Source organism: Pochonia chlamydosporia (assembly GCF_001653235.2).
Source record: "Pochonia chlamydosporia 170 chromosome Unknown PCv3seq00028, whole genome shotgun sequence".
NCBI classification, from domain to species: Eukaryota; Fungi; Ascomycota; class Sordariomycetes; order Hypocreales; family Clavicipitaceae; genus Pochonia; species Pochonia chlamydosporia.
The window spans coordinates 1-26,177 of record NW_019154063.1 but is presented as its reverse complement, the minus strand read 5'-3'; the positions used below and the strand labels follow the sequence as shown (position 1 = coordinate 26,177).

Here is a 26,177-nt window from a genome sequence, read left to right as displayed (position 1 = left end):
CCCCATGGCCACGATGTGAGAATAGGAGGATTGCCAAATAAACATAAAAGATATATTTCCTTTGCCTTTTATAAACTAGCTCTAAAAATGCTTTCTTTATATCATCTCGCAACGACTTTGTTAACCCTCGGACAGCTGGCCAACGCAACCTTATTGACAAGAGAACAAAGAGCCCGTTGCGATTCCCAGCCCGGCGCGGATATATTGGCTCTGCACGAGCAGCTGGCAAAGGGCGAGCAACACTTGACTCGCCGCGATGCCGGTGAACTGATTTCGTTGGATGCTTGGGTTCACGTTGTTACTACCACTTACGCCAGAAACGGCAGCTGGCCTACTGTAAACTTCTGCTTGTCTTTTTCCCTTTTTATCCCCTCCTAATTTTTTATTGGTTTTTTATTCTGACTCCATTTGCCTTTAACAGAAGGAGCAAATTGCCGAAGAGATGAAGCTCCTCAACAACGCATATGCACCAAGTAATCTCACCTTCAACCTCGTTAACACGACCTGGACCAAGAACACCACATGGGCCATGTATCCGAAACTCTACGAAAAGGATCTCAAGACCAAGTTGCACCGTGGCACCTCGCGCACGTTGAATCTCTACTACGTGCCCGGCCTGCGGACCGGGGGTGTCTGCAGATTCCCCAACATGAACGCCTTCGAAGGCGAGGCGCTGGCTATGGATGGCTGCATGGTTGGCTCCCAATCCCTGCCCGGCGGCGCACGCGCAACCGGGGGTCGCACCACTGTCCACGAGGTTGGGCACTGGTTTGGTCTGTTGCACACCTTCCAGGGCGGCTGTAACGAGAACGGTGGGGACTTCATCGCCGACACTCCCGCCGAAGCTTCTCCCGCCAACGATTCTCCCGACTGGGCAAAGTGCCCAGTAGGCCGTGATACCTGTCCCGACTTGCCCGGTCTCGATCCAATTGACAATCACATGGACTACACCTATTAGTAAGTGCACGAAAACTTCATTTACATCAATAATATATAAAAACATTTTTGTCGTTGTCTATATCGCTAACCCAGTTGAAAATAGCAAATGCCGCAACCGTTTTACACCTGGCCAGACAGCCCGCATGAGAGGACTCCTCTCCTTGGTCCGCCTAGGCAGCTTGAATAAGCGCGAGATTGACTAGAGAGGTTATATCTAAATTCGCCGCATATGGACCTCATTGTCGTGGTTTGCGTGCTGGAGGGAGGAATAGTTTGCGAAATTAAGTAAGATAACGAGAAGGACCTCTTGACCAACTTCAAAACGAGCTTCAGGATGATTCGCCGTCAGACGGGCCGGGAAGGAGAATACCAACGTGTAGCAAATGTCATATAGAGGGCCATAGACGAGGTTCAAAGTGCTGTCCATTGAAAGACAATGGCAGTCCATGATTAATTGGTAGAGGAACTAGAATGAAAGGGTGACTGGGGAGTTTGCGATGTTACAGTTCAAGCTGCATGGCCGAGTGGAAGCAAGGTCAGTAATAATGTGGTCTATTGAGTTGTTCTGCCTTAGCTTCCAGTCTTTCGTATTCAGCTATTGCTTCTGGGTCTGCCTTGATAGCAGTGTGGCTAACAATCAGTCAAGTTCAATTTCAGCCCTCGAACTTGGTTGATTGAAAGGTATCTCAACTCGATTGAAGCTTGACTTGACCATGCAGCCACCTCGATTGACAACTTGTCAAGTACTTGATGTACTATACCTAATCGAGTAATGTGTATAGAGTTTACCTTGTAGAAGGACGTCGCAGATGAGCTTTGACTGCTTGATGGCTGATTGCGCCCCAGAACGCGTGTAGAGACATAATAACGCGCCGATCCCACGCGTTGTAGCGCATTTTGACGGGTACTCTGGTTAAGTTGATGGGTGGGTCCAGATCGATTTCGTCCCACGCAGCCCGCATTAGCACCCGCCGTCGTGACTTAACCTAGAGTTTGCACGATTCCGCAAGAAATCTAATGAACGTCAAGTACTTGACAGCTTGACACTCGTTGAACTTGACTGATTGAATGGCAGCTTTAAACTTGACTTGAGAACTTGACTTGACGAGGGGCCGAGCTTGATTGAGACTTGTCAAGTTTGAACCTGATTGTTAGCCACACTGTGACGGAGTGTAATTGGGGTATCAAATGGTGAGGAGAGTGGGCCGCTGTATGGTGGGCTTGGTGTTTTCTCAGGTTGACGTGCCGCTAGGATTTGTAGTATTGGATGCGGGTTGAATGGATGGATCCCGGTCTTCTTGAACGCAGATAATGAGGTGCTCTCTTTGAATGCTTGCAGCCGTACATCTCCAACACAGGAAAGGAACTCAAGCTTGCCAATATTAACCACTCCATCACGAGCCATAACCTCCAAGGCCTTAGCATGGTAATGCTTCAATGGCTGGAAAACCACTACGTCAAGTGGCTGGAGTATATGTGTCATATTTGGTGGCATGCCAAACGGTATGATATCATGGTTGTCACAAAACTGGATGAATTGCTTGGTATGGTGCGAGCCGTGGCCATCGATAATAAGGAGTCGCTTTGCGCCTCGAGTTTTCTTCGCTGAGTGCTTCTGGAAGTGCTGAAGCCATTCCAGACAAATCTCATCGTTGGAATAGCCGCTAGGGGTTGGCCGAAGTACCATATCTTGATCCAATCCAGGAATTTGATACCATGCAGACATGTGGCATTGCCCAGAGAGGATTAAGAATGCAGGTATATATTGCCCACCTGCTGATATAGCCTCAATCGCCGTGGCGGACTCTCTATTCTCAGGCAGCCCAAAATAATGCGCTCTCTTTCGTTTGGTAACGATCAGATGATCCTTTCCAACACCAATTCGAAACCGAGTCTCATCCATATTCCATATATCTTCTGGTTGTATACCGTGCTCTTGGATAATAGCATTGAGACGCTCAAAGTATATACTGACTCTATTGACATCCTCGGAGGCCTGTCGATCAGAATGGAGCTTCTTTTGGAACCGTTTATCGTATTTGTGGCGCTTGAGAAAGCGAGGAGCCCACATACGGCCCAAGGGCTCAATGTTGGATGTGCCACACCGCTCGTTGATGATCGCTTCTGCTGCATCGACAACGAATTCAACACGCACGGCAAGATTGATCCTATCAAGGCGATCAATATAGCGGCAAATGGCCTTCTCCTCTGGCCCCGTAAGCCTTGAATGGGGGGGTGGCCGCCCGATTTTTGGACCACGGCCATCGAGGCGGGAGCGCAGGCGGCCACGTGGCACGCCGTATTCTCGTGCCACGGTGCTGATTTTTGACTCCGGAAAGTCTTCAAGGTATTTCAGGGCCTCTTCTATCTTAGATTCCATTGTGGGCAGTCAAATAATCAAAAATTGGTTGAATTTGAAGCGATTCTAGTCGGGGGGGTTGGAAAAGTGGTTAATAGACTGATGTGGCTAATAGACTGAGGAGCTGCGAGCTCGCCGAGTTGCCAATAAAGTGGGGCGGGGCACGGGTAACGGGTTTACAAAAACAAAACATTCGTAAATCTTTCCCCCAGTCTGAGATGCCGAGTTTGCCGTCGGAAGGGTAAAACACAACGACATGACCGTGCAAAATGAAGGAGTACAGGCGTCCAGGATACCATGTTCAGTGTCAGAACACGTGGTGTCCGGATGCTGGGCTGATTTGACTGACATGAATTAGAGAAACCCATATGGGCACCACGACGCGAAGTGAGCTCAAAAGGGCGAAATCGAGTCACGCCACGTTCTCAAAGGTACCGAGTACGAACACCCGTTGGCGTCGTGAGTGTGGATTGTCTCGTAGTTGCCCTGTCATCCGGTTAGTCGATTACTCGCGATCGGTGTGGCCCACTAGCGGATAGGTTCCCCACCTCCACAAACTGGGGCACAGCTAAACCTTTTCGTCACGAATGGCGTGACTCTGATATATTTTGGTGAGGCATTTGGTTAGCGTTGCGGCCGTTGTCAAGGCTTTAGCCTACCCGTAGCTGTGAGGCAGGGGTCAAATAAAGTTGAAGCGTTTCCGACGGACCGATTGACCAACATTATTGCTGGGGTACCCGTCGATCATTCTCCACCAGAAGGGCAGCACATTCCCCATTACTGAGCGACATTGGAGCGGACTGACATCCGTGGCTGTTTGGAACCTCCCTAGTCAGGACCCTATTCGCACAATTGCGATAATGGCTGAACTGAATGCAAGCCCATACGCCACTGACACCCAGCTCTTCTGGATGCACGGACATAATCGCGCCCATGGAAGATTAGGGACCACAATAAGTTGTAATTGAAAGTGCGGCTACAGTCTCGATGTCAAACTGGAAAGGGGAAAACCAATAGATATGCGGAATTGATAGATATTAGCGTAGCTGGACGAAGTCTAAGTCATCTTACTGCTTCCATTGCCTCCCGATTGCCTATGCACTGGTCCTTGGAGCCACGCTGCTAGTCACTAGGTTCTTTGCGCTGTCGTTGTCGTCACAAACCGATATAGCCCCCAACTCGAAGGACGGCTGCGCTTTTATGCCTTTGCTTTCGTGGCCGGGGCATCTGTGCGAAATGTCGGTCCAATTGTGCGGGCTACTGTGGGCAGAATTACCGCAACTAATCTGTCGCGGCGTTCCACTCCAAGAGCTACCAGAGCCAAGGAATGTCCTGGAAAGAAGTGGATTGAGCGAAGGCACACATGCGCAGATGATGGCGATGTTGCATTCTAGGCCAGACCAAATAGCAATCTCGATTCCGTTCACTGTGAAATTTTTAGCATCTTCGTGTCTTGCAACGTGAAAATGGTTCCTAACCTGGCCGTTCACGAACAGAAACCGAACTGTAGGCCCAGAGCGAATACAATCTGATGATGGCGATAACACAAGCCCTATGTACGATGTCAGTCCTGAATATTTCATTAGGGAAAGGATATCATACTTACACGCCACCAGCGGCAAAAACTGCCATCAGAGCATATTTGCGCTTTCTCGCCATTTGTAGACTCTTGAGAAACGGCATGGGTGCAATCAAAAGAACGAAATCATTGGCAATATTGATGCCCGCAAAAGCATATCGCATAGCTCGGTTATCGAGGCACCTCCCTGGAATCGAATCATTCCAGTACTTTTCAACCGGCAAGCAAGTCATTATTGTTAGTAGCAGACAGAGCGTCCCGTAGACGCAGAGGAAGGCGATGATGCTGATAAAGAGGCGCCTAGCAACCGGTATATCAAAAATACGCAAGCACTGGATCGAAATAGATAGTTTACGGCGAGATGGCAGATTGTGTACGAAATGACGCTTGCAGTTGTCGCTTGGATGAACGGGGAGAGGAGTTCAGGATTGGGCGGAAACCCCAGACCAAAGCGAACCTCTAGATGCCATCAGACTGAAGTTCTGGATTGTTGAATGCTATTGCTTACGTTGCATGACGGCGATCAAGAAGCCCAATGTCGCCAGCTTGCAGGGTATCAGCCGTTAGGGATGTAAGGAATAGGGGGAATGGAGTTGGTAATACCGCGGAGAGTACAATGAAGCTGTCATCAACGCCAAAACTCTTGACAACCCATAGCCGAGTAAAAATTCTCAGGACCACGACAACAATAGCCAGGACGGTAAAGGTGAACCCTACTCCTACTAAGGAGTAGTTGTTCTCGGAAACGAAGATATCCGCGACATACATCGTCCATTTGAGACGTCAACTTGGCGGGCTTCAGTCGGAGTTGTGAGGTTAGAAATAAGTGGTAGGTACGAGAAATGAATTGCCAAAGCCGGTGAAGGCTCTAGTACAGTGCCTTACTTCTTTCTGCTAAGGGTTTCCTACTAAGGTTTCAGGACCCTGTGGCTAACCTGGCGCAAACCACTAGGACACTCAATTCAAAACCAGTGGAATGGCTGTTGCCTACTCTGGATTTCCAGCAGCCTTTGACTAGCCAACCTTCATTAGTCGAGCCGAGATCCACCACCTAGGAGGCCCTATCCCTTATCCGGTCCGGAACCCAGTCGCTACATATCAAATTGGACATTCGAGTCTTGCTTGAACACATTGTCATGTGGTAGTTATATGAAGGCCCTTGATTCCTCTTGGAAGTACCCCGAATCACGGAGCTTTCGACACATCTGCCTCGAAATTGCAGAGCTCGTACGCTCACTTCTCATCCCGGCTCTCGGCGATATGCTAACCAAAAGTGGTGGAGATCCGATTATCCGGATAATGTCCCTGGTGGTCACACAAACTCAAAACCCCCCCCTCCCCTCCATGACCAGCTTGGACATCGCCGTGCCCTTCCCCACGACGATACACTCAGGCGGCCATGAAGACGTCCGTTCTCACCAGCTGCTACTTGGCGGCATCAGCCTTCGGCGGCGTGTCAGCCACTTGTTCAACTTGCAAAATAGATGTACATGCCCATTTTGTTCCTGACTTTTATGCTGAGGCGCTGAGAGATGCCGGGCATACACCAAGCCCTGACGGCATGCCAGCGATACCGGTTTGTCTCCCTCTCACCGAATGCAACGACTTGGTGTGGTCTGACGCCTCTTGCTAGATCTGGGAACCCGAAACTCACCTGCAGTTTATGAAGGATCACAATATAGTCAAATCCTACCTGTCAATTTCAAGCCCTGGAGTATATCTCACTGTGCCTTCCCAAGCAGCAACGAATAACGCCATAAAATTGGCCCGTCAGGTCAACGATTATGGCTCCCAAGTAAAGGCTCAATACCCTGGCAAATTCGGTTTCTTTGCGTCTCTACCCCTCCCGGACATCCAGGCGTCTTTGAAAGAAGTCGATTACTGCTTCAACAAGCTGGACCCGAAGCCGGATGGCGTCGTGTTGATGTCCAATTTCTACGGGATGTACTTTGGCGACCCATAGCTGTTCCCTATCTATGAGGCGCTCAACCAGCTCAACGTGACAGTCTTTGAGCATCTCACGACACCATGCACCGAGTACAACCATTTGGAATATGACAGCGCCGCAGAAGCTCCAACAATCACGCAGAAGGAATGGCAGTCCCTTAATAGACCAGTGGCAACCAGACAATTTGCGGCGCCAACGCTCGACTTCCCTTTCGACACAGCTCGCACTTTCGCAGACCTATTCTACTCCGAAATACCAACCCGATTCTCACGCCTCAGATGGATCATTCCCCATGCTGGCGGCGGCCTCATCCCTACTTTGGATCGGATTGTTGGATACAGTACTTTGTATTCCCACCTCAACTTGACGCGATCGTCCATGAAAGCGATACTCGCGAAAAGCTTCTACTTCGACCTTGCCGGACCCTGGCCAGTCGACTCAGCTATTCCATCATTGCTGCGATGGGTTGATCATACACATATCATGTGGGGATCCGATATTCCGTTTACGCCTTTGGTGGCCGACGCAGCCGGAATTTCCGCCTTTGATGTGGATGTTGAGGCGGTCTTTGGCAACCCAAAGAAGGCTCAGGCTGCCAGACGTCGCAATGCGGGGAGGCTACTCGGGTAAAGGTATACGAGAGCTATAGGTCGGAATATCACAGAGATGCCTCACACCTTTATTTCTATTACTTCTTGCTTTTCCCGCGCTGTGATTCCTTGATGTGGTTAACAAAGCGCCGGGAATTGTACACCAGTAAAGCAGAGGCTGTCAAGATCAAGTCGCTCATTCAAAGCAAGCCCAGTATGGTATTGCCTACGAGGCAACAACATTATCATACTGCTGCCTTGCAGGCAGCAGTATTCTAAAGTATTTAGTATTCGTATAAGTCCACTCTTTTTGTAGGAAATCAAGAGTCTCTCGTTGCCCGATTCACAGGGGATCTTCTGCCCGATCGTCGTCCAGTTATGCAAACGAGTCGTGAAGTGTGACAGTTATGAGCCCGGTTTGCCCGACCTAATTTGATTTAGGAACAAAGCTTCTACTGCACTAAACAGCACTGACTATAATGGCCGCTGACGACCTCGAAGTCTCTTCCCGGGTCATCCTCAAAGGATCCGGTAACTGGGACGTGTGGATCAGCATAATCCGCAAGTTCGCGAAGAATCAGCAAATCTGGGAATATGTCAACCCCGACGTTGTACAGAAGCCGGTTCTGACGCCGCCAGTCGAACCGACTCCGGGCCAAGCCCAGACAAACGCCACTGACATACAGCAATTGCAAGGTGATAGCCTTAGCAAGTTCCAAATCCTTGAGGCAAGGCATCGAAGCCAACTTCAGACCTACAAGGACAAGACCAAAGCTTTGGCAACACTACAAGAATACATCGTCAAAACCGTTGGCAGATACTACGATATCATTGCCAAGGAAGATGATGTCGCAAAGGAACTCATGATCCTGAAGAACCGTGTCAAACCAACTGACTGGGCTCGGGAGAGTGAAGTCACGGATCGATATTACGCTACGCTTAAGGCAGTCAGCAGAACAAAGGTCGAGGAATGGATCTCGAAATGGCAAGTCATACTGAACGAAGCCAAGAATCTTGATCTGCCTGATATAAGAGGCCTGCGACAGACTCGACATTTCCTTAAGGCGGTAAATGCTATTGACCCGACATTCTCGAAGGTCTGGATCAATCAGATGGAAGCAAAGGCCCTATCCCACGAGGATGACGAGTGGCAAAAGACGTTCCCTGACGGAATTAAGATCAGTGAAATTTTCGAACGGTCATATCGATCAACTGCTCAAAGCTCGAGCAGCAGAGGTGCATTCGCCACCTTCCAAGGTGAAGGGGAGCCTGATGCATCCAGAACCAACAGTAAGAACCCAGGGGGAAAACCAACTTGCCTCTGCGGTCGCAGGCACTTCTATTCAGAGTGCTACTACCTTTCTGACTCGGTACGACCAGCTGGATGGTCTCCGGACAACAAAGTCCAGGAAGAAATCGATCAGAAGCTTCAACACCCTACTATCAAGGGCAAAGTCGAACGGTCCATCAGGAACCGAAGGAAGAAGGAGGAACAGTCTCAGCAACAGGATGGATCGGAGATCAAAGGAACCGCCTTTGCCGGAGCCATAACCAAGATTCAGCCAGAAGCTCCGCTACCGATGCAGCAACCATCCGACACCGAGATCCAATCCACTTTCTCAACTGCAGCTGTCTATCCACTTCGTGATTCCTTTATCCTGGACTCTGGATCCGACTTCCACATTTGCAATAACTCCAAACGCTTCGTTGAAGGATCATACAAACTTTGTGACAACGCCGAAGGAGCTTACTCTGGAGATACACAACTCGAAATCCTCGGATACGGCGATGTGATCATCCGCATCGGAAACGCAGACAAGTTCAGGCTCCAAAATGTAGCCTACATCCCAAGATTCCATACCAACGTTGCGTCCCTGGATCTCTTTCTCCAAAGAGGATACAACTGGAACCCAGCAACAGGCGCCATCTCCAGGGACGGAAAGACGATCTTTCGCACAGTGAGGCGATATCGCCAGCCTGTCATTGAATTTAACCAAGTCGATTACGAATCGCACATGCCACTGGCAACCGCCTTCACCTCATCCACGCAGCCGAGACCCGAGTCCGCTGCAGAAGCCATTCGCTGGCACCAACGCCTAGGACACCTTGGGTCTGAAGCCCTTGAACGCCTAGTTCAACAGACAACCGGAGCCAAAATAAATGGCCCACTCAAAATCGAGTGCAAAGACTGCGCCGTTTCAAAGGCAAAACGTGTTGTCTCACGACGAAGCCCGCAGATAAAAGCACCGCGACCTTTCTGGCGCGTCTACGTTGATATCTTCGCCATGAGCGATGGATACAACGGAATGAAATACGCCATGCTGATCAGAGATGAATACACATCCATGATCTACATATACCTTTTAAAGGATGCAACCACTGAGAGTGTCCTCGGAGTGCTAAAGGCCTTTGAAGCCTACATTCGACGACAATTTGATACGTCAATTTGTGTTATCCATCGAGATAATGATCGAGCACTTCAAGCAGAATATGACGCCTGGGTCAGATCCCAAGGGATCGATGACGAACCCACCGCGCCAGACACACCGGCACAAAATGGGCCTGCCGAACGATCTGGGGGGGTAATAGGCAGCCAGTCTCGCACAATGCAGGTTGGTGCCAACTTTCCGGACGAAATGTGGCCTGAGACCTGGAAAACTGCGGTGTATCTACATAACAGATCGCCGCAGCAGGCCAATAACTGGAAAACACCGTTCGAACGGCTGCACCAGTGGCTTCAGGAAAACAATCGAGATACCGGATACCTCCAGACGCAGCCCGACATTACACACCTAAAGGCGTATGGATGCCGCGCCTATCCGCTGACCAGGGAAGCCCTACAAGGTAAGCAGAAGAAGAACCTAAAGACCCATCCACATGCAGAGATCGGGTACCTTGTTGGATACGACTCTACCAACATCTTCAGGGTATGGATTCCAGAAAGAAAAGAAGTTCGCCGAGTCCGAGATGTGACTTTCGACGAAACCCGTTTCTATGATCCAAGGGATCACCAGCAGCAGCTTCACATTGAAGAAGCAGAACCGCAACTTCAACTCCCTGCCCATATTGAAAGCGACCCAGAACCTGAGGAATATGACGGAATCAGGACAGAGGCGCATAGTGAGCCAGAATCGCCACCTCTCCAGGAGGCAGGAAGCGAAGATGAAACCCAATCAACCATTTGGGTTGGTGGTCAAGACCACTCCAATGAAGAGACGGACCAAGAGCTTGAGGGCTTTAACAACCAAGCCATAGGCCAAGTCGTCTATCCAACTCCTGACTCAAGTCACAGAGGCTCGCACTGCCCAGACTTTCAAGATCAGGACAACCTAGAGAATCGACAAGACCATGACAATGAACATGAGATCGAGATCGATAATCAGCCACAAACAGAAGCGGAAACTCCGCAAACACGCAAATCGACGCGAGAGAGGAAGCCAAGTGAACGAGCTCGCGAAGCAGCAGCTGGTTCCTGTGCAGTTTACCGAAGCAGCTTCTTCGTCGGCAGCGAACAGAGACTGCACCGGCGAAGTCTTCCTCCAGAGCCAAGAAATTACAAAGAACTTATAGGCCACCAATTTGAACAAGACTTCAAAGAAGCCATGGAAATCGAATGGACAAACGTAAATAAACGTGGAACGGTTAAGCCAATCCCAAGGGATCAGGTAACCGGCCAAGTCCTACCACTGACATGGGTATTCAAATACAAGTTTAACAAACATGGGTATCTTCAAAAGTTCAAAGCACGAATCTGCGTCCGAGGTGATCTCCAACAGCTAGGCTCCAAGGAGACCTATGCAGCCACCCTCGCAGGCCGTTCATTCCGAATCCTGATGGCAATCACCGCCAAATTTGACCTCGAGACGAGACAGCTCGATGCGGTCAACGCATTCACTAACAGTGTACTTGACGAAGACGTCTACGTACAATTCCCAGACGGCTATCGCCGCAGAGGATGGGTCCTGAAACTGCTACGAGCATTATACGGACTAAGACGGTCACCTCTGCTATGGCAGAAGGACCTGACCGCAGCCTTCGAGAAACTTGGCCTCAGACAGAGCCAAGAGGAGCCATGCCTTTTCACAAACAGCTGGCTCACAATTTTCTTCTTCGTTGACGACATCGTCCTGTTGTACCGTGCCAGACACCAAGACGCCGCGGACAAATTCATCGTCAAACTGAAGACTCAATATGAAATGAAGGACCTAGGCGAACTCAAGTGGTTCCTAGGCATTCGAGTCCTGAGAGACAGAGCGGCTCGCAAGCTATGGCTCTGCCAAGACTCATACATTGAAAAGATTGTAAATCAATACGGGATCACAAAGCGTGACCAGTTCAAAGGAAATTTATTCCCCACGAACGACCTGCAACGTCGAAAGGACAAGGCAAAACCAGACCTTGTTCATCGATATCAGCAGAAGGTCGGCTCCGTCAACTATGTCGCGGTCATCACACGACCAGACATTGCAAAACCGATATCCAAGCTTGCAGAATTCCTACTCAATCCATCAGACCAGCATGTATACCTGGTGGATCGCTTAATGGAATATCTCTGGCCCACTCGGTTTCTCGCCATCCAATTCAATGGAACAAGCAGTTCCGCAGAAGTGATCAAAATCAACCACAGCAGCGTTCCACGAGAACTCCGCATCGCATCAGACGCTGCATTCGCTGACGACCCAGAAACACGAAAATCATCACAAGGATGCTTTATTTCCCTATTTGGAGGACCCGTCAGTTGGAAAGCAGGAAAGCAAACCACAGTCACGACCTCATCAACCGAGGCAGAACTGCTAGCGTTTACTCACACGGCAAAAGAGGCAATTGCCACACAACGCCTATTTCAACAAATTGATCTTCAGTTAGATCATCCACTCCTTATTGAATGCGACAATAAGCAAACAATCAGATTAATCGAAGCTGATCTTCCACGACTGAAGACACAGCTCAAGCACGTAGATGTTCATAACTGCTGGGCAAGACAAGCCTATCAGCAAGGAGAATTTCAAATCTCTTACACGCCAACCACTGAAATGGTCGCGGATGGTCTCACGAAGATCTTACCAGGCCAGAAATTCAAGCATTTTGTCGAACAACTTACACTCGTTGATATCAGAAGTGTCCTCGAGACACAAGACGAATCCGATAGCGACTGAATTCGCAATTTTCTCGCTCCCTTATCTTCTTAACTAACAGTTTGAAACAGCTCAACCTGGGGGGGTATGTCAAGATCAAGTCGCTCATTCAAAGCAAGCCCAGTATGGTATTGCCTACGAGGCAACAACATTATCATACTGCTGCCTTGCAGGCAGCAGTATTCTAAAGTATTTAGTATTCGTATAAGTCCACTCTTTTTGTAGGAAATCAAGAGTCTCTCGTTGCCCGATTCACAGGGGATCTTCTGCCCGATCGTCGTCCAGTTATGCAAACGAGTCGTGAAGTGTGACAGAGGCACTGGCTCAGCCATGAAATGACAGGCTAGAGGGGCCACGCCACTTTATTTGTCCGAAGACCCTACTTAACAGTAATTCCCGCACCGCAGATGTAGGGGACATTACTGTATGGATACTTTTTAACATCTATCGCCATTTTCTTGCGGTTAATGGATCCCGTATCGCCTTGTCAGTATCCACCTTTGAAATATCAGGCATATCCTAACCGGAGACTCCCATTGCTTGCAATTTTATTTACCTGTCGCCCCACCACAGGGCATCTGTCTGCAGCTTGACCCAAAAGGACCTTTGATGTGGATCCTCAAGCCAAGACGCCTGTGAGCCGGGGTCAAGGTCTACAGCAAAAAAGCCATTGACCCCGCAATTTCCCCGAACCGCGTGCAATACCAAAAACCGCTCGTCATATTTCTTGCTTTTACGGAGTACGCGCCGGATGAATGTATTTTGTAGCAAATTTGGGACGACAGGCGAGTTGGTTTTCTCCGCTGTGAAGAGGAAACGGACCGACTGGGTGGTGCTTGGATTAATTGGTGGCGCTGGGGTATTTGTCGATCTCGACAAGTCGTTTGGCGTCTTAACCGTCAATGTTCGAAGTGAGCTGTATGCACAAAAGTATTAAATCATGACGAAAATCCAATTAAATAATATTATTACCTTACAATGATGTGGATATAACCTCACCAAGTGTGAATGTAGAACCCTCCAAGAAGAAGAAAAATGCTATACCACGCAATCATGCTTCTTTCCCTCCTCTCCCTCCCATCTCTCGTCTCAGCTCAAACCAACACCTCCTCACAATGTATCCCGCGAACTCTACATCTCAGTGACCCCCCCTACGAAAACTACTTCTACTCCGACTGCAACACCGACGCGCAAGTCGTCGTGACCAGCCCCCTGCCTGACAGTAACCTCAGCATAATCGGACCTCGTCTCATCGTCGCATGGCCAGCAGGCAACAGCGGCATATGCACATTCTTCCAACCGCAAAAGGACAAGAATGGCACATTGGCAGTTGAGCTGGTCAATTCAACCTATGGCGAGCCCCTCGGCGCGGTGAATGCCAAGACTAATGCGTCCTCCAGGTATCCCTCTGTTGGCGTCCAAGGTATCTTGTCGTTCAACAACTCTGCCGAGATAGCAGTAGCTATTCTGGGCAGTGTTCGAAACATTCGAGATTTCACAGAGGGACCGAGTCTCTTGAGTCCCGTGATTCAAGATGCTGTCAGGGTGAAAAAGTACAACGGGACGGGGGTGCAGTTGTCGCGCGTGTGGCTGGATAACGTTACCACGACGACGTTTACAATGGTTCCTTGGAAGAATGCAAACAACAAAATCAGCATCTCTAATACGACCGTCACGTTCGGTTCAGGATTCTATTACTTCTCCACGCATTTCAACTATCCGCAGCTGAAACAGCTCGAGCCAAAACAGATTCTGAACAACCAGTCTCAGAGACTTACCAAACAGGACCCAAGGCAAGTGAACTCACTCTCCTTCTTCTCCTACACGGAGAAACTCCTCGCAGGAGGCTGGAGATTCCTCACCTACTTTGGTCGTGATACCCTCATATCCGCACTCTTGTTACAGCCTGTTCTCAGCACGGGTAACGGCTCAGCAATGGAAGCTGTCATTGGCGCAGCTCTGGAACGCGTTAACAGAACAGATGGGTCGGTATGCCACGAGGAAACCATTGGTGATTACGCGACGTTTGTCAATTTACAGAAGAATATCACTTCTACTGCGGCGGGATTCACATATCCCATGATTGATTCGGATTACTACCTCCCCATCACGATGGACAAGTACTTCCAGTCTGAATCGCGCCGAATCAAGCCGCTACTCGCTACAAAGGCTGGCGTCGTCAACATCGACAACAAGAACCTCACCTGGGGACAGTTAGCGTACATCAGCGCCCAAAAGATCATGAACATAACTGCTGCGTTTGAGAAGAACCAATCTGTTGGGAACTTGATCCATCTCAAGGACGGAGAGGTAGTTGGTCAATGGCGTGATTCTACATACGGTATTGCGAATGCCCGTATTCCGTTTGATGTGAATTGCGCGTTGGCCCCGGCCGCATTGTACTCTATTTCCCGACTAGCCGGTATGAGTGGTGTGTATCCGAATAATTCTGTTACCAGAAACTGGGTGGATGTTGCTGCAAAGAGAGCAAAGGTCTGGGAGAGCGACACACTCAAGTTCTTCCAGTATAATATTACTCTAGAGACGGCTCGTTCTCGACTAAGCAATTACACTAAGAAGAGTACATTTTACAAAGGCCCCACGAATGCAAATTCCCTGGGAAATTACTCATCCGCCGGACAAATCATCGACTACGGCATCGCGATAAACAGTACCTCAACACCAGATGTCATCACCATCAGCCACACGGATACAGCCTTCAGACACTTCCTCCTCAATGACACACATGACACCCAACTCACAACATTCATAAACGCCTCTGCCAATGCCATCCTTCGCCCCTTTCCCGCAGGGCTAACCACGCCCTTCGGTGCTGTGGTCGCCAACCCTGCGCTCTCAGGCCAAGATGTCCTCGTTGCCAACTTTACAAATTCCGCTTATCACGGCACCGTCATCTGGAGTTGGCAACTTGCCCTTATGGCCAAAGGTTTCGAGAGACAACTTGAGCGATGTGGTGGAAACTCGACCTCGAACTCAACCTCGAGTGCCTCCACACCAGCCTTCTGCAGAGACAAGTCAGTGTTTGGAGCGCTAAAGAGCGCGTATAATCGATTATGGGACGTGATTGAGAATAATGAGGAGCAGTTGCAATCTGAAGTTTGGAGCTGGACGTATAGCGGAGCTAAGAATGGAACAGGGGGAGCGTACAAATTTTCGCCGTTGGGTGTGTTGCCGCCTCCACCGGGTGTGAGTGGGGGAACAGAGAGTGATGTGAGGCAGTTGTGGAGTTTGACGTTTCTCGCTGTGGAGAGGAATAAGAAGTATCGCTAGGTGTTTTGTAACGTGGGTGCATAGCGAGTTGGACACCCAAACCGACCTTCTCGCAATAGGGTTGCAAAAATATAATCACAACAAGGGAAATCGATTAGTTTTAAATGCTATTCTCTTCATTAGATGTCTCCACATCAATCTGACAAGTTCGCGCATTATGACCGGACTTTCCGCACACGCCACATCGCCGACCCTTCGTCTTATCCCTCGGCTTCCGACCATTTGTTTGGCGATCTTCTTGCTTTATCTGCTCTTCCACATCATTCTGATCTTGGAGAGCTTGTCCCTCAGCAATAGTCATGCTACCGCCTTAACGTAAACGGGGTTTTCGAGCTCTACGCCGCTTGCTTAGTATTACATTTGCCTCTCAAAGTAGCTGGTTCTCAGCTTTCAAGAGGGCCATCTTGTGCATAATTCCGCATGTACCCTTCGAAAATTGATCCATAGCAGCCAAAATTGACGTGGGAGAGCTTCCTTGATGGCGGCTTATTCGCCTTTTGATATAATCAGTCTGCGAAGTAGTAGCCTTAGTTGGGTTATTTGGGGTCTTTGGAACCCACAGTTGTGGTAGCTCAGAAGCCTCTTCAACAGGTGATGGCGTCTGCGGCCTTATATCTAGCCGTGATAAGACACTTTTTGGGTCAAATGGAATAAGGCCTGCACCTCTGAAAGCCCCCTGGATATTTTGTTCCGTTATTGCAGCTTTAAATGCGGTGAAAAAGGCGGGTAGGAAATCCGCCTTCGTAATGTGTGTAATCCCCGCTCTCATTAACCCTTCAATTTCTTTACCATAGGCCTTCTTTAGTGGCCCAAAACAGCCAACATCTAGTGGCTGAAGGATATGAGATGAATGAGAGGGCATGCAAAGTGTGATTATCTGATGCTCCTTGCAGAATAGCTCGAATTCCGTTGAGTGGTGGCTTTTATGTCCATCCATGATTAGAAGACGATATGCGCCTTGAGTTCGCGGCTTAGTGTGCTTTTTAAAGTGCTGGATCCATTCTATACCCTTTTTATTTGACGTCTAGCCGTTGTGAGTTGTGGATATAACCCAATCTTTCGGTAGCGCGCTGTCTTTATACCAGTTGGCGAGGTGATGTTGCCCCGCAACGATAATGAATGGTGGGATAGCCTCGCCTTGGGAATTGATAGACTGAATTACCGAAACCCATTCTCTATCACCTGGCTGAGCTAAGGTTGGCTTCCCATATCTATCTGAGCTTGTAATAACCATAGTGGCTGAGATCATACCCATCATAAAGCCGGTCTCGTTAAAGTTGTGGAAATCCTCCTCTAGGATGCCGTATTTCGCGACTGTATCGCGCACAAGCTCAAACCAGGGCCGAATTATTTTTGGATCTTCGCATAGAGCTCTCTGGTAGTCATATCTACGGGTAAAACGCGTGGTTAGCTCTTTTTGGCGTTTGACAAAGTTTGAAGCCCATCGGGGTCCCACGGGAGGCGCGTCGCGATCGGCGAGCAGTCAATTGGCTATATCTTGCACACCACTAAGCCGGAGAGGAAATGATCGCGAGTCTAGGTCGAGGATATAGTCAACAATTGTGGATTCCTCTAGATTTGTGAGTTTCTGAGAATCGGGCATAATATCGCGTCTGGCAGGTATTCCCTTAATGCGGGCGCTAAGCGTGCTGTGAGGTACCATTTAGATCTTTGCAGCTGCTCGGATGCTTAGCTTTGGGGTTTTCTGTATAGCTTGGCAAGCTAAGATCATTTTCCTTTCTTTATCTGAAGTTTCCATTATTATTGGTAGAGAAATGTGCAGTTGAAAATAGATAGTTGCATTTACTAGGTGGGGTGTCCAGCTCGCTATGCTGTCCAGCTCGCTATGCACCCACGTTATATAAAGTACTGTAACTTAGTTGTTTTTAATCAGTTTTTATGGCCCTTACCGATTATGTACTTCTATACGATCGCGATCTGGAACGCAAGCCTCAAATGGTGAGAGACTAATTGCGCAATATTGGGCTTGTAATAGACCAAGCTGTAAGTGATTTAGGAGATGTTAAGGAAGCTGGCTACACCGCCTTTGTTGAGAAGTACCTATGGGTCAATAAAATCTGGGTGAATCAAAGGTGGTAAAAGTCATGCCGGTGTAAGGATCATGCCTGTGTAGCCAAAGTATCATGCCGGTATAGGAATTCCCTTTCAGTGTTGTCAAGCGCGAAATAGCCAACCTTTTCTGGGCTCCCGCCAAGAGTGTGTAGGACGTCGAGAACCTCCCTACCGATCGTTGAGCCGAAGTGACGATGAGCCTCTGGAACTCCCATTATGATTTTGTACGGCTGATCCTTCTCATCTCTAAAAAGCAGGCAATCACATACAGGGCGAGCTTATTTCGCGACGGCCAGCCATCAAATGATATATGAGGCAGTCCAGGGGAGTTCCTCAGCACCTCAACAACCTTCTGCTTGTGGCGGTTATACTCTTGAATGAGCTTATATCGAGTGGCACTGCCACTCAAGTTAGCGCGTTGGTGTCAGACATACGGTGCCACTATTCACGGAGAGAATTGTATCTTCAGAGTTATATTCATTATTGTTATTGTTCCTTGTTCTCAAAGAATGAACAACTGGTTTCTCATGTACTGAACTGACTTCCGTTTGGTGACGGAGCGCCACAAGCCACAATCTGACAGTTGGGTAGAAACGGACGGACTGAAGTAGTCGAAGATTTCTCAGAGGACGGGGTTCTCGACGAAGGAGAAGGACTGGTTGCCACTGACGATTAACACGATTAGCATTCGCTGAAAGTGCTGCTTATCAAACTGTGAGATGAAGCAGGTTGCGCGCAATATTCTGTTCCCTAGGCTGGTCGACGTCCAGTTTCAAAGTAGATGCAATAGTCGGCTGGTTCGATTCCAGTGCGCCATTTGATTTCAGCTGTGCCGTGACTCCTTTTCACTCGCACTGGCGCTAGTGTTTTGTGCTCACGCTGTAGATGATTTACTGCGTTCTGGGGACGTGAAGAGGCAAAACTCGCGATAATGGGACGATTTATGAGGATACAGTGCTTGCAAGCCCATTTGCGTATGCCATGACGTTGAATACCATAGCCAGAGTCCCACAGCCACGAGCTAGTATCATGAGCGGGTTCTGAACAAGTCCAGCCTCTGAAATGGCGAAACAGACTGTCTCCTAGCAACTTCAGTTGCTCGGACTGGACTGACTTGTTGGCTTACATCGTAAAAACAATTTCTTGCAAAACAAACAGCAGGAAGTCCGTAGAAAACGTACTCAATACCGGCAGTTGTAAGATTGACTGTGTGGTGATCGGCCTTGCAAACTGGGGTCCAGGTATCTCGATTTAAGAGGCAATTCCATGCAGAAATAAGCAGTACGGACCGTTGAGGTACCGGGCAAGGGAATATCCTGCCATAGGTACCTAAGTCCACCTAAATCCATCCATTACATCCACTTTCAGGTACGAATGCAATGGATTTTAGGTAAGCTGAGAGCCGAGAAGATGGATGCAGGGCCACTTATATGTGGTCCACGTGGCTAAGCAGTGTAGTGGGTTCGAGCTTTGCTGCAGTTAACATTTGTAGCAGCTCCGTGGCACCGAAATTCGATTCATTGCGACCCGTTTCAGTGTGTGCCATCGTCACATATCCGCTGAACGGATCCATTGATGTACAAACTGTTTTTTCGATAGCCTTTCCAGTACGGTGATCAAAAGCCATCCAGTCATCAGAGCTTAGGAGGTTACCGAATGTCAATAGTTGGTTCTGATTCAATAATTCGTGGCTAAATATGATACACAAATCGACTGCAGCTGGGCTGATCGGCTTTGAGTCTTGAAATAGGTACTGTATTTTACAGCCCACAGTTAAATGTGTTTGCAGTTCAGCGAGCGGAAAACGATTGTACTTATCACGCTTTAGGAGGGAATGGAATGCTCTGTGCAGTATTATTGATGCTTGCATGCTTCTGGCACGCAGTGTTACGTTTTTCCTTCCAACTAGCTCAATATCAAACGACCGGTTAACGAACTCAAACTGGCCGGTCATAGGAGATACACAGAATACCCTAAGAGGAACTCTGAGCTAGTAGGGTTCAGCAATCTGATCGTAAAGTTGCGTCTAGAATCTTACCTCATAGGTATCGGGGCGCTCACATCCCTATAGTCTGACCCAGATTGAATCCATGGTAGCATATTTTTACCATATAGTAGGAGAACTGGTGTGCTGAATTGAAGCTATTTCAATGGTGTACAAAAAGCAAGAAACGGGCAACTTGAATCGGTGGGAGCTGGGGGTGTTTATACTTTATTTACTTTCATACATATGCTATAGCACAAATATCCGCGTTATCGGAATATTAATGTCATTTTTACGGTATATTCCAGCGAGAGGGATGCCAATGGTGGAGATACATAACTCCATCAATACTGATATTTATGCGGTTCTCGTCGTCGCCCTTAGCGTGGGCTCCGTGACACCTGAAACAATCAAGCTGAGCCACCTCGCACACTAATACTGTTTGAGCGCAGACTTCTACTCTGTCAACCAGGTAGGATTGGCGGCTCACGAAAGTCCGCGGCTGGTATTTAGATCAACTCTGTAACGGGCTGAGCTCTCCTTTTCTTGTTCTGTCTCTTCCTTAGCTTTGAGATACTCGTAGTAGTCGCCTAGCCAGTTGTCAATATACTCGCTCGGACACGTTGCAAACTCAGACTGTTGGTGATGTGTCAGAGCCCCTGTCCATCTGCCAGTGGGCTGATCAGTTGCCGAGAAGTCGGAAAGGGCGGCAAGTTTGCCATCTCGCCATACGAACCCTAATTTCTACAAAGTTAACACTAAGGAATGATTCATAGCATGACCGGGGTGCTGACTGTCCATTATACAGGACTCCATCCGTAAGCACCCCACATCAGCCACAAACCCTCCGACATCGCCAAACTGTGTCCATCGATTCCAACAATGCGCTGAGAGCTATGGAAAGTAATGCCATAGTGAGAAACATTCCTAATTGAACTGTAGCTATTCTATGATGTCAGGGCAGTGATACATCGCCACTTATTAAGCCCATTTGCGGTACGTTCCTAATCTATTGCAAAAGTATTGTAGTCGCGGACTTCGTTTTTCCCTGTCGCTATTCAGATACCGTCCGACGGATTGCTACATATGTCAAACAACCTTATCTACCGCTAGACCATCCTCGGCTGATTGGAGACAAGCATTAAATTGCAACATCAACTTCCATACTGTACCAGATGCAGAAGACGCTATGCGCGCCACACACACACACAGAGAGAGAGAGAGAGACAGAGAGAGAGTTAATTACGCCTGGTGGAGACTCCTCCAACAGGGCAAACTATTTACTCCACGTTACATGTGCAGTACTTAAATATGGTCATGTCTGCAGGAACCTCAGATCTAGCGTGATTGGCCAAATGACTTCCCATCCAAGTGCTGCAAGTGCCATTACCGGAAAAGCTAACAGAGTTGCGCTTGTCCTAAACCAGTTAATGATGAGTACGAGTTGTGACCTTCGTGGCTGTGGGCTGTCTGTCAGGACGTTCCACGCGTTGTTAGTTCGGAACATTGCCGGGATTCAAGCAGGGATGTCTTGGAAGCCAGCTTGCCGCCCAGTCCAGTTCAGCGATGCCTGTTGGCAATTGCGATCGAGCGTCCTGGGTCGTCAAGATTAAGTCGTTCAATTAAAGTAAGCATAATATTATTGCCTGGAAGGCAAATGCAACTATTACCAGTACCCATGACATGTTGAAGTATTACAGTGTTCTCGTGAACAGCGAGGTACAGATCTACCGTTTTGTTCGTCACATCGAGATGCAGCAGCACCAAGTGCATTCTCGGTCCGTTTGCTTGATACTCTTATCATCAATTGTCGCAGCAGCTCGGGGTTCAGTCAGTAAAGTGTCATTGCGAGAATACAGGGTGACTTCACGCATGAGCAGCTTCGACTCTTAAACAGTAGGTTAGTCCCTGCTATTCTTGGCATAGTGTCAGCCATCAGGACTTCAAGATGTGCTGAGTCGCTGCCTTCACAATGGCGCAACGCGGTATTGTATCATCAACCTCCTGGATTTGAGATTGTATCAGACATGGCGACTTGTGACGGCTTCGCGCTTCGGCGAAGCTGCTTACAAGATAAATATCTGCATTCGCTCCATTTACATAATTCTCACTCAATACAGCGGGGTCCAGGCTCTACGTCAACTAGAACACCAACTACTCTTTGGACTCATTGCGGTGCAAGGTGGGCCTGTCCGCGGGATCCAGGCTACTGCGGTACGCCAGCCCAGGCGGAGCAACAAATATGCGGTCCTTTTGGGCCACTGGGGGTCCTTGAACACGACTAATAGGCGCCAAGGGTTTGATTCACGTTTCACGGCTCCCCGCACTGATGTGCGCCACATGGCACTGACTGACTGACTGAGTCTATTAACGCCCGGTGAAGGGCTCCACATGGCACTGTCAAGCCCGGGATCTACTTCCGACGGCTAGAAGTGTTAAACAGATACCAGGGCGGAATGGAGTTGGCGCTAAAAGTCATCAGACCTGGCTGTGGCGGTGCCCAGGCCGGGCGGGGGGTGTCCGGCTATTTTTGAGGCCAAAAAGGAAACCTCGTCAATTACTTGACCGGGATCAATGATTAGAGGTCAAGGCTAGCGCCACTGGTGTTTCAGCGGGTTGTGGCCGGCCCCATAGCCGGATCATTGAAACACCCACGTGCGTCGTCATCTGGTCCTGCCCGTGCCTGTTCATGCTAATGCAATGGGGTCAACCCTCGACATCACTTATTAGAAGGGGTACCACAGAAGGGATTCCCGCTAGAATCTTGAAATCAGAATACCCGTCCCAGTCTGGAAGACACACCCGCCAAGGTGGGCAATCAAGCCAGCCTGTCGGCCGGTCGCCATCGGGAGAACCTATGGGTATGCTTCTGGAGACAACGAATCCTGCTCATCATGCTCGTAACATATCTGAATTGACGGCTGAGGATAAGGCATCATTCACATTCGAGCGGAAGATGCATGAGCAGGACTACAGAGAATACAAAGAAGAAGAGACCGACTGCGAGAAGTTGAAGGCCTGGGTGACTGACACAGTGGACTACGGGCTGCGTCAGAGCTCGTGCCGTGCTGTGTGGGACATACGGCCATGGTACGCAATCCTGAAGACAAGCGTGGGTACAACTGAAAGAAAGCAACAGGCTGCTGCCAGAAGGATGTACCAGTGGGCTACGGCTTTTACCAAGGTCTCAGACGACGTTGCAGGCTGGGTTACGACGTGGGAAACGGCCATCAACCATGCTCTGGTTAGGAAGACTGGAGGCGTGGAAGACCCAAACATTTGATTTGACGACCCGACGAAAGCAATCCAACTTGTCTTAGGCAACTGGGCTGCTATTTAGGCTGGAATATACAAGGATGAATTAGAAGATAAAACATTGACAGTTGGAGAGGTTGCAAAAGATCTGCGACAACAAGCAGAACGACGAAATCTTCTATCAATACCCTCCAAATTATGCAACACCTAACTATGCCCGACACAAAAGTATTTCCTTTGAAAGGTGGTGGATTGGCCCTCTGAACATTATATCGACCCCATCTTTATAACACAATGTCAACCGTCTTAAAGATGTTCGTGCGCTACAGCATCGTGATCAAGGAAAACTTGGTGTGATGAAAGGTAACATAATTTGGTCTAGTAGTGTTTACAAATAGAAAGTCATGTACTTGTGGACTGTACATCCAGCTAAGCCGAACCATTATTTTAATATCGTAATGAGAGCACAATTAAGACCTGTTCCACAATTAATGGAATATTCTTACTATGATGGGCTGGTCAATTCGACGAGATTTAGATAGCAAGCCAAATTTCCCGCAAGGTGCAAACGTCATCTCTATCCCATTGTCGCAGTAGTCTCTCACTCTTCTCTCTTGGCGCGAGCCCACGCCAAGATACACCATTTAGCCAGAAAAAGGTCTCAGAAAAGCATGGCAGCAAACCCGGCCATAGCAACGACACCGAGACCAGGGTTTTGCTTTTGAGCCGCGGCAGTGACAGGTGGCTTCGAAGTCGTCGGCACGGGAAAAGCTTTCGTGGACTGAGCAGAAGGACGAGTAGTGTTGGTGTGAAGAGGAACGAGAGATGGAGTAGTAGGCTTTTTGGTCTGAGGCGCCAACGGAGTCGTCGCGTTCAGACTGGTTATGCCAGTCTTGGTCAGTGTGTCCAATAGTATTTGCGATATGGCAATACATATTACCATATATTGATATTACCATATGATATGATATGGTGACCGTATGATATCCCATAATCTCATATGGTGGCCGTATGATATTAGCATCCGGGATATGACCATATATTGCCGTATTGATACTAGAACATAGTGATTTCCATGACTCAACGAGCACAACAGAGGTCAAATATCTGCGTCTTTAAGGCACTATAGGTTAGCCCGAAGACTTTTTTCAGCTTGCGCTTTAAGGTTCCTTCCCAAGCAGCCCATACAGGGAACCTGTGGCAAGCGAGATTGGCTCGATTCTCAGGGGCTCATTCAAACTCCCCTCCCCTTTTCATATTTCTGCATCCGTCCGTATTAGCTTAGTCTATTGTCATTATGCTCACTAAGACCATTACAATGTATCAACATAATGTCGTCGCAGCCTTCTGATATGCTTTCGCGGCTTGGGAGCGAGCCATTAGACAATCTTGATTCACCATGTCATGATCCTACACTGTCCTCTCCTTCCATAACCACCTCGGCGGCTACAAAAAGGCGCTACTCGAAAGTGTGGCACTATACACCTGTTGGCCGCAATGAGGTTACTCTTAATGCGAAGGGGAAGTCAATATGGCGCTGCAAGTACTGCGCAAAGGAGTATCTCGAGTCTGGTGGAACAACTGTTATTTCAACCCATCTAAAGGACCGGCATAATATCGATATATCTTCTACCCAAGAAACCCGAACTGCATTGATGCAAGCCACAATTGTCGACGCCTTCGAAAAGGCCCATCAAACCACCGATTATAAACGCCGCTGTCTATCCACGATTGCAACTCACGATGTAGACCCTGCCGTCCTCGAACAACTATACGACAGTGGATCACGACCTGCAGTGTGGTCTTTTCGTATGGCAAAGCAAGCAGAATTCAGGGCCTTACTTTGCTTCCTGAATCCAGCGATCGACAACTGGCTGCCAAACTCTCCTTCAACCATACGCAGTTGTACTTTGCGGACATATGAGACCCAGAAACTTCGAGTCAAACGCGAGACCCAGTTAGCTCTCTCGAAAGTACACTTCACAGTTGATCTCTGGACTTCGCCTAATGCCCTTGCGATTCTTGGCATTGTTGCACACTATACATCCGAATCCGGCCAGTTAGAATACTCCGTTCTGGCTTTGAGAGAACTCGACGGCAAGCACTAGGGCCCAAATATGGCAGACTGTGTTATGGAAATTATTAACGACTATGGAATTGCCTCCAAGGTGGGCTATTTCATGATGGACAATGCAGACAACAACGGTACAATGATGAAGGCTCTTTCTACGCGTACGTACGTCATATGGCCAGCTCACGCATTGTACAGCGGGGGTTTACAGACCACAATGCATTCACAGCCCGTGACCCATGCTAAGTGGCCCGTGAATAGTACTTTTCGACCAGTATCAGATTGTCTACAATGCGGAACACCACCGCCTGCGCTGCAACGGCCATATCATAAACCTAGCCGCTCAGTCCTTTCTCTTTCAGACCAACGATGAATCTCTTGCAGATGAGAATAATACGAGCGCCTTGACAACGCCCACGGAACTCGAGATGGAGCAATGGCGACGCAAGGGGCCTCTTGGGAAACTACATAATATCGTGGCATATATCCAGCGGAGCCCACAACGCTTGGCCAATTTCAGAGAGCTCAGTGGCGGCCGCAACCTCGTACGGGACAACTCTACTCGCTGGAACTCTTGGTATGCGATGATCCGTACTGCAACGAAGCTTAAGACTGCGATCAACCTCTTTTGCCACCATATCAAGAGAACACGACGACCTGTGTCGGAAAAGGACTGGCAAGAATTGCAAAAGCTCCAGGACTTCCTGTTGTTCTTCTATGATGCCACAACAGGGACAGAAGGTCGCAATGCAACCATTGACAGAGTATTGCCGACAATGGACTTCCTCCTTGAGCAGTTCGAGACTGCAAAGGAAAAATATGCGAATGACCCGTTCATGAGTCCTTGTTGCAACTCTGGCTGGGCCAAGCTGGATAAGTATTACAGCTTGACGGACAGATCGCCGGTCTATATTGCAGCACTAGTATTATCTCCACAGTGGAAGTGGGACACC

The 26,177-nt window shown here is 48.7% G+C and overlaps 7 protein-coding genes across 7 annotated transcripts; 5 read left to right on the top strand and 2 right to left on the bottom strand.

The window, feature by feature from the left end:
- Positions 1–87: 87 nt before the first annotated feature.
- Positions 88–1,142, top strand: VFPPC_12205 (metalloprotease; the record flags this gene model as incomplete). Its single annotated transcript, XM_018290151.1, has 3 exons — positions 88–336; positions 422–957; positions 1,043–1,142. The coding sequence occupies 3 exons, from the start codon at positions 88–90 to the stop codon at positions 1,140–1,142; spliced, it is 885 nt and encodes a 294-aa protein (XP_018135890.1).
- Positions 1,143–2,071: 929 nt separating this feature from the next.
- On the bottom strand, positions 2,072–3,319 carry VFPPC_12204 (DDE superfamily endonuclease; the record flags this gene model as incomplete). The annotated part of the gene is made up of 1 exon (XM_018290150.1): positions 2,072–3,319. The coding sequence occupies one exon, from the start codon at positions 3,317–3,319 to the stop codon at positions 2,072–2,074; it is 1,248 nt and encodes a 415-aa protein (XP_018135889.1).
- A 1,073-nt stretch (positions 3,320–4,392) lies between these two features.
- VFPPC_12202 (hypothetical protein) lies at positions 4,393–5,645 on the bottom strand (the record flags this gene model as incomplete). The annotated part of the gene is made up of 5 exons (XM_018290149.1): positions 4,393–4,724; positions 4,777–4,850; positions 4,905–5,276; positions 5,391–5,422; positions 5,481–5,645. The coding sequence occupies 5 exons, from the start codon at positions 5,643–5,645 to the stop codon at positions 4,393–4,395; spliced, it is 975 nt and encodes a 324-aa protein (XP_018135888.1).
- Positions 5,646–7,894: 2,249 nt separating this feature from the next.
- On the top strand, positions 7,895–12,571 carry VFPPC_12201 (polyprotein; the record flags this gene model as incomplete). Its single annotated transcript, XM_018290148.1, has 1 exon — positions 7,895–12,571. The coding sequence occupies one exon, from the start codon at positions 7,895–7,897 to the stop codon at positions 12,569–12,571; it is 4,677 nt and encodes a 1,558-aa protein (XP_018135887.1).
- A 1,032-nt stretch (positions 12,572–13,603) lies between these two features.
- VFPPC_15009 (glycogen debranching enzyme) lies at positions 13,604–15,841 on the top strand (the record flags this gene model as incomplete). Its single annotated transcript, XM_018292772.1, has 1 exon — positions 13,604–15,841. One exon carries the CDS (start codon positions 13,604–13,606, stop codon positions 15,839–15,841), a length of 2,238 nt encoding a protein of 745 aa, XP_018135886.1.
- Positions 15,842–22,755: 6,914 nt separating this feature from the next.
- VFPPC_12197 (gag protein) lies at positions 22,756–23,181 on the top strand (the record flags this gene model as incomplete). The annotated part of the gene is made up of 1 exon (XM_018290147.1): positions 22,756–23,181. One exon carries the CDS (start codon positions 22,756–22,758, stop codon positions 23,179–23,181), a length of 426 nt encoding a protein of 141 aa, XP_018135884.1.
- Positions 23,182–24,484: 1,303 nt separating this feature from the next.
- Positions 24,485–25,261, top strand: VFPPC_18574 (BED zinc finger domain-containing protein; the record flags this gene model as incomplete). The annotated part of the gene is made up of 1 exon (XM_022430163.1): positions 24,485–25,261. One exon carries the CDS (start codon positions 24,485–24,487, stop codon positions 25,259–25,261), a length of 777 nt encoding a protein of 258 aa, XP_022284833.1.
- Between the last annotated feature and the right edge of the window lie 916 nt (positions 25,262–26,177).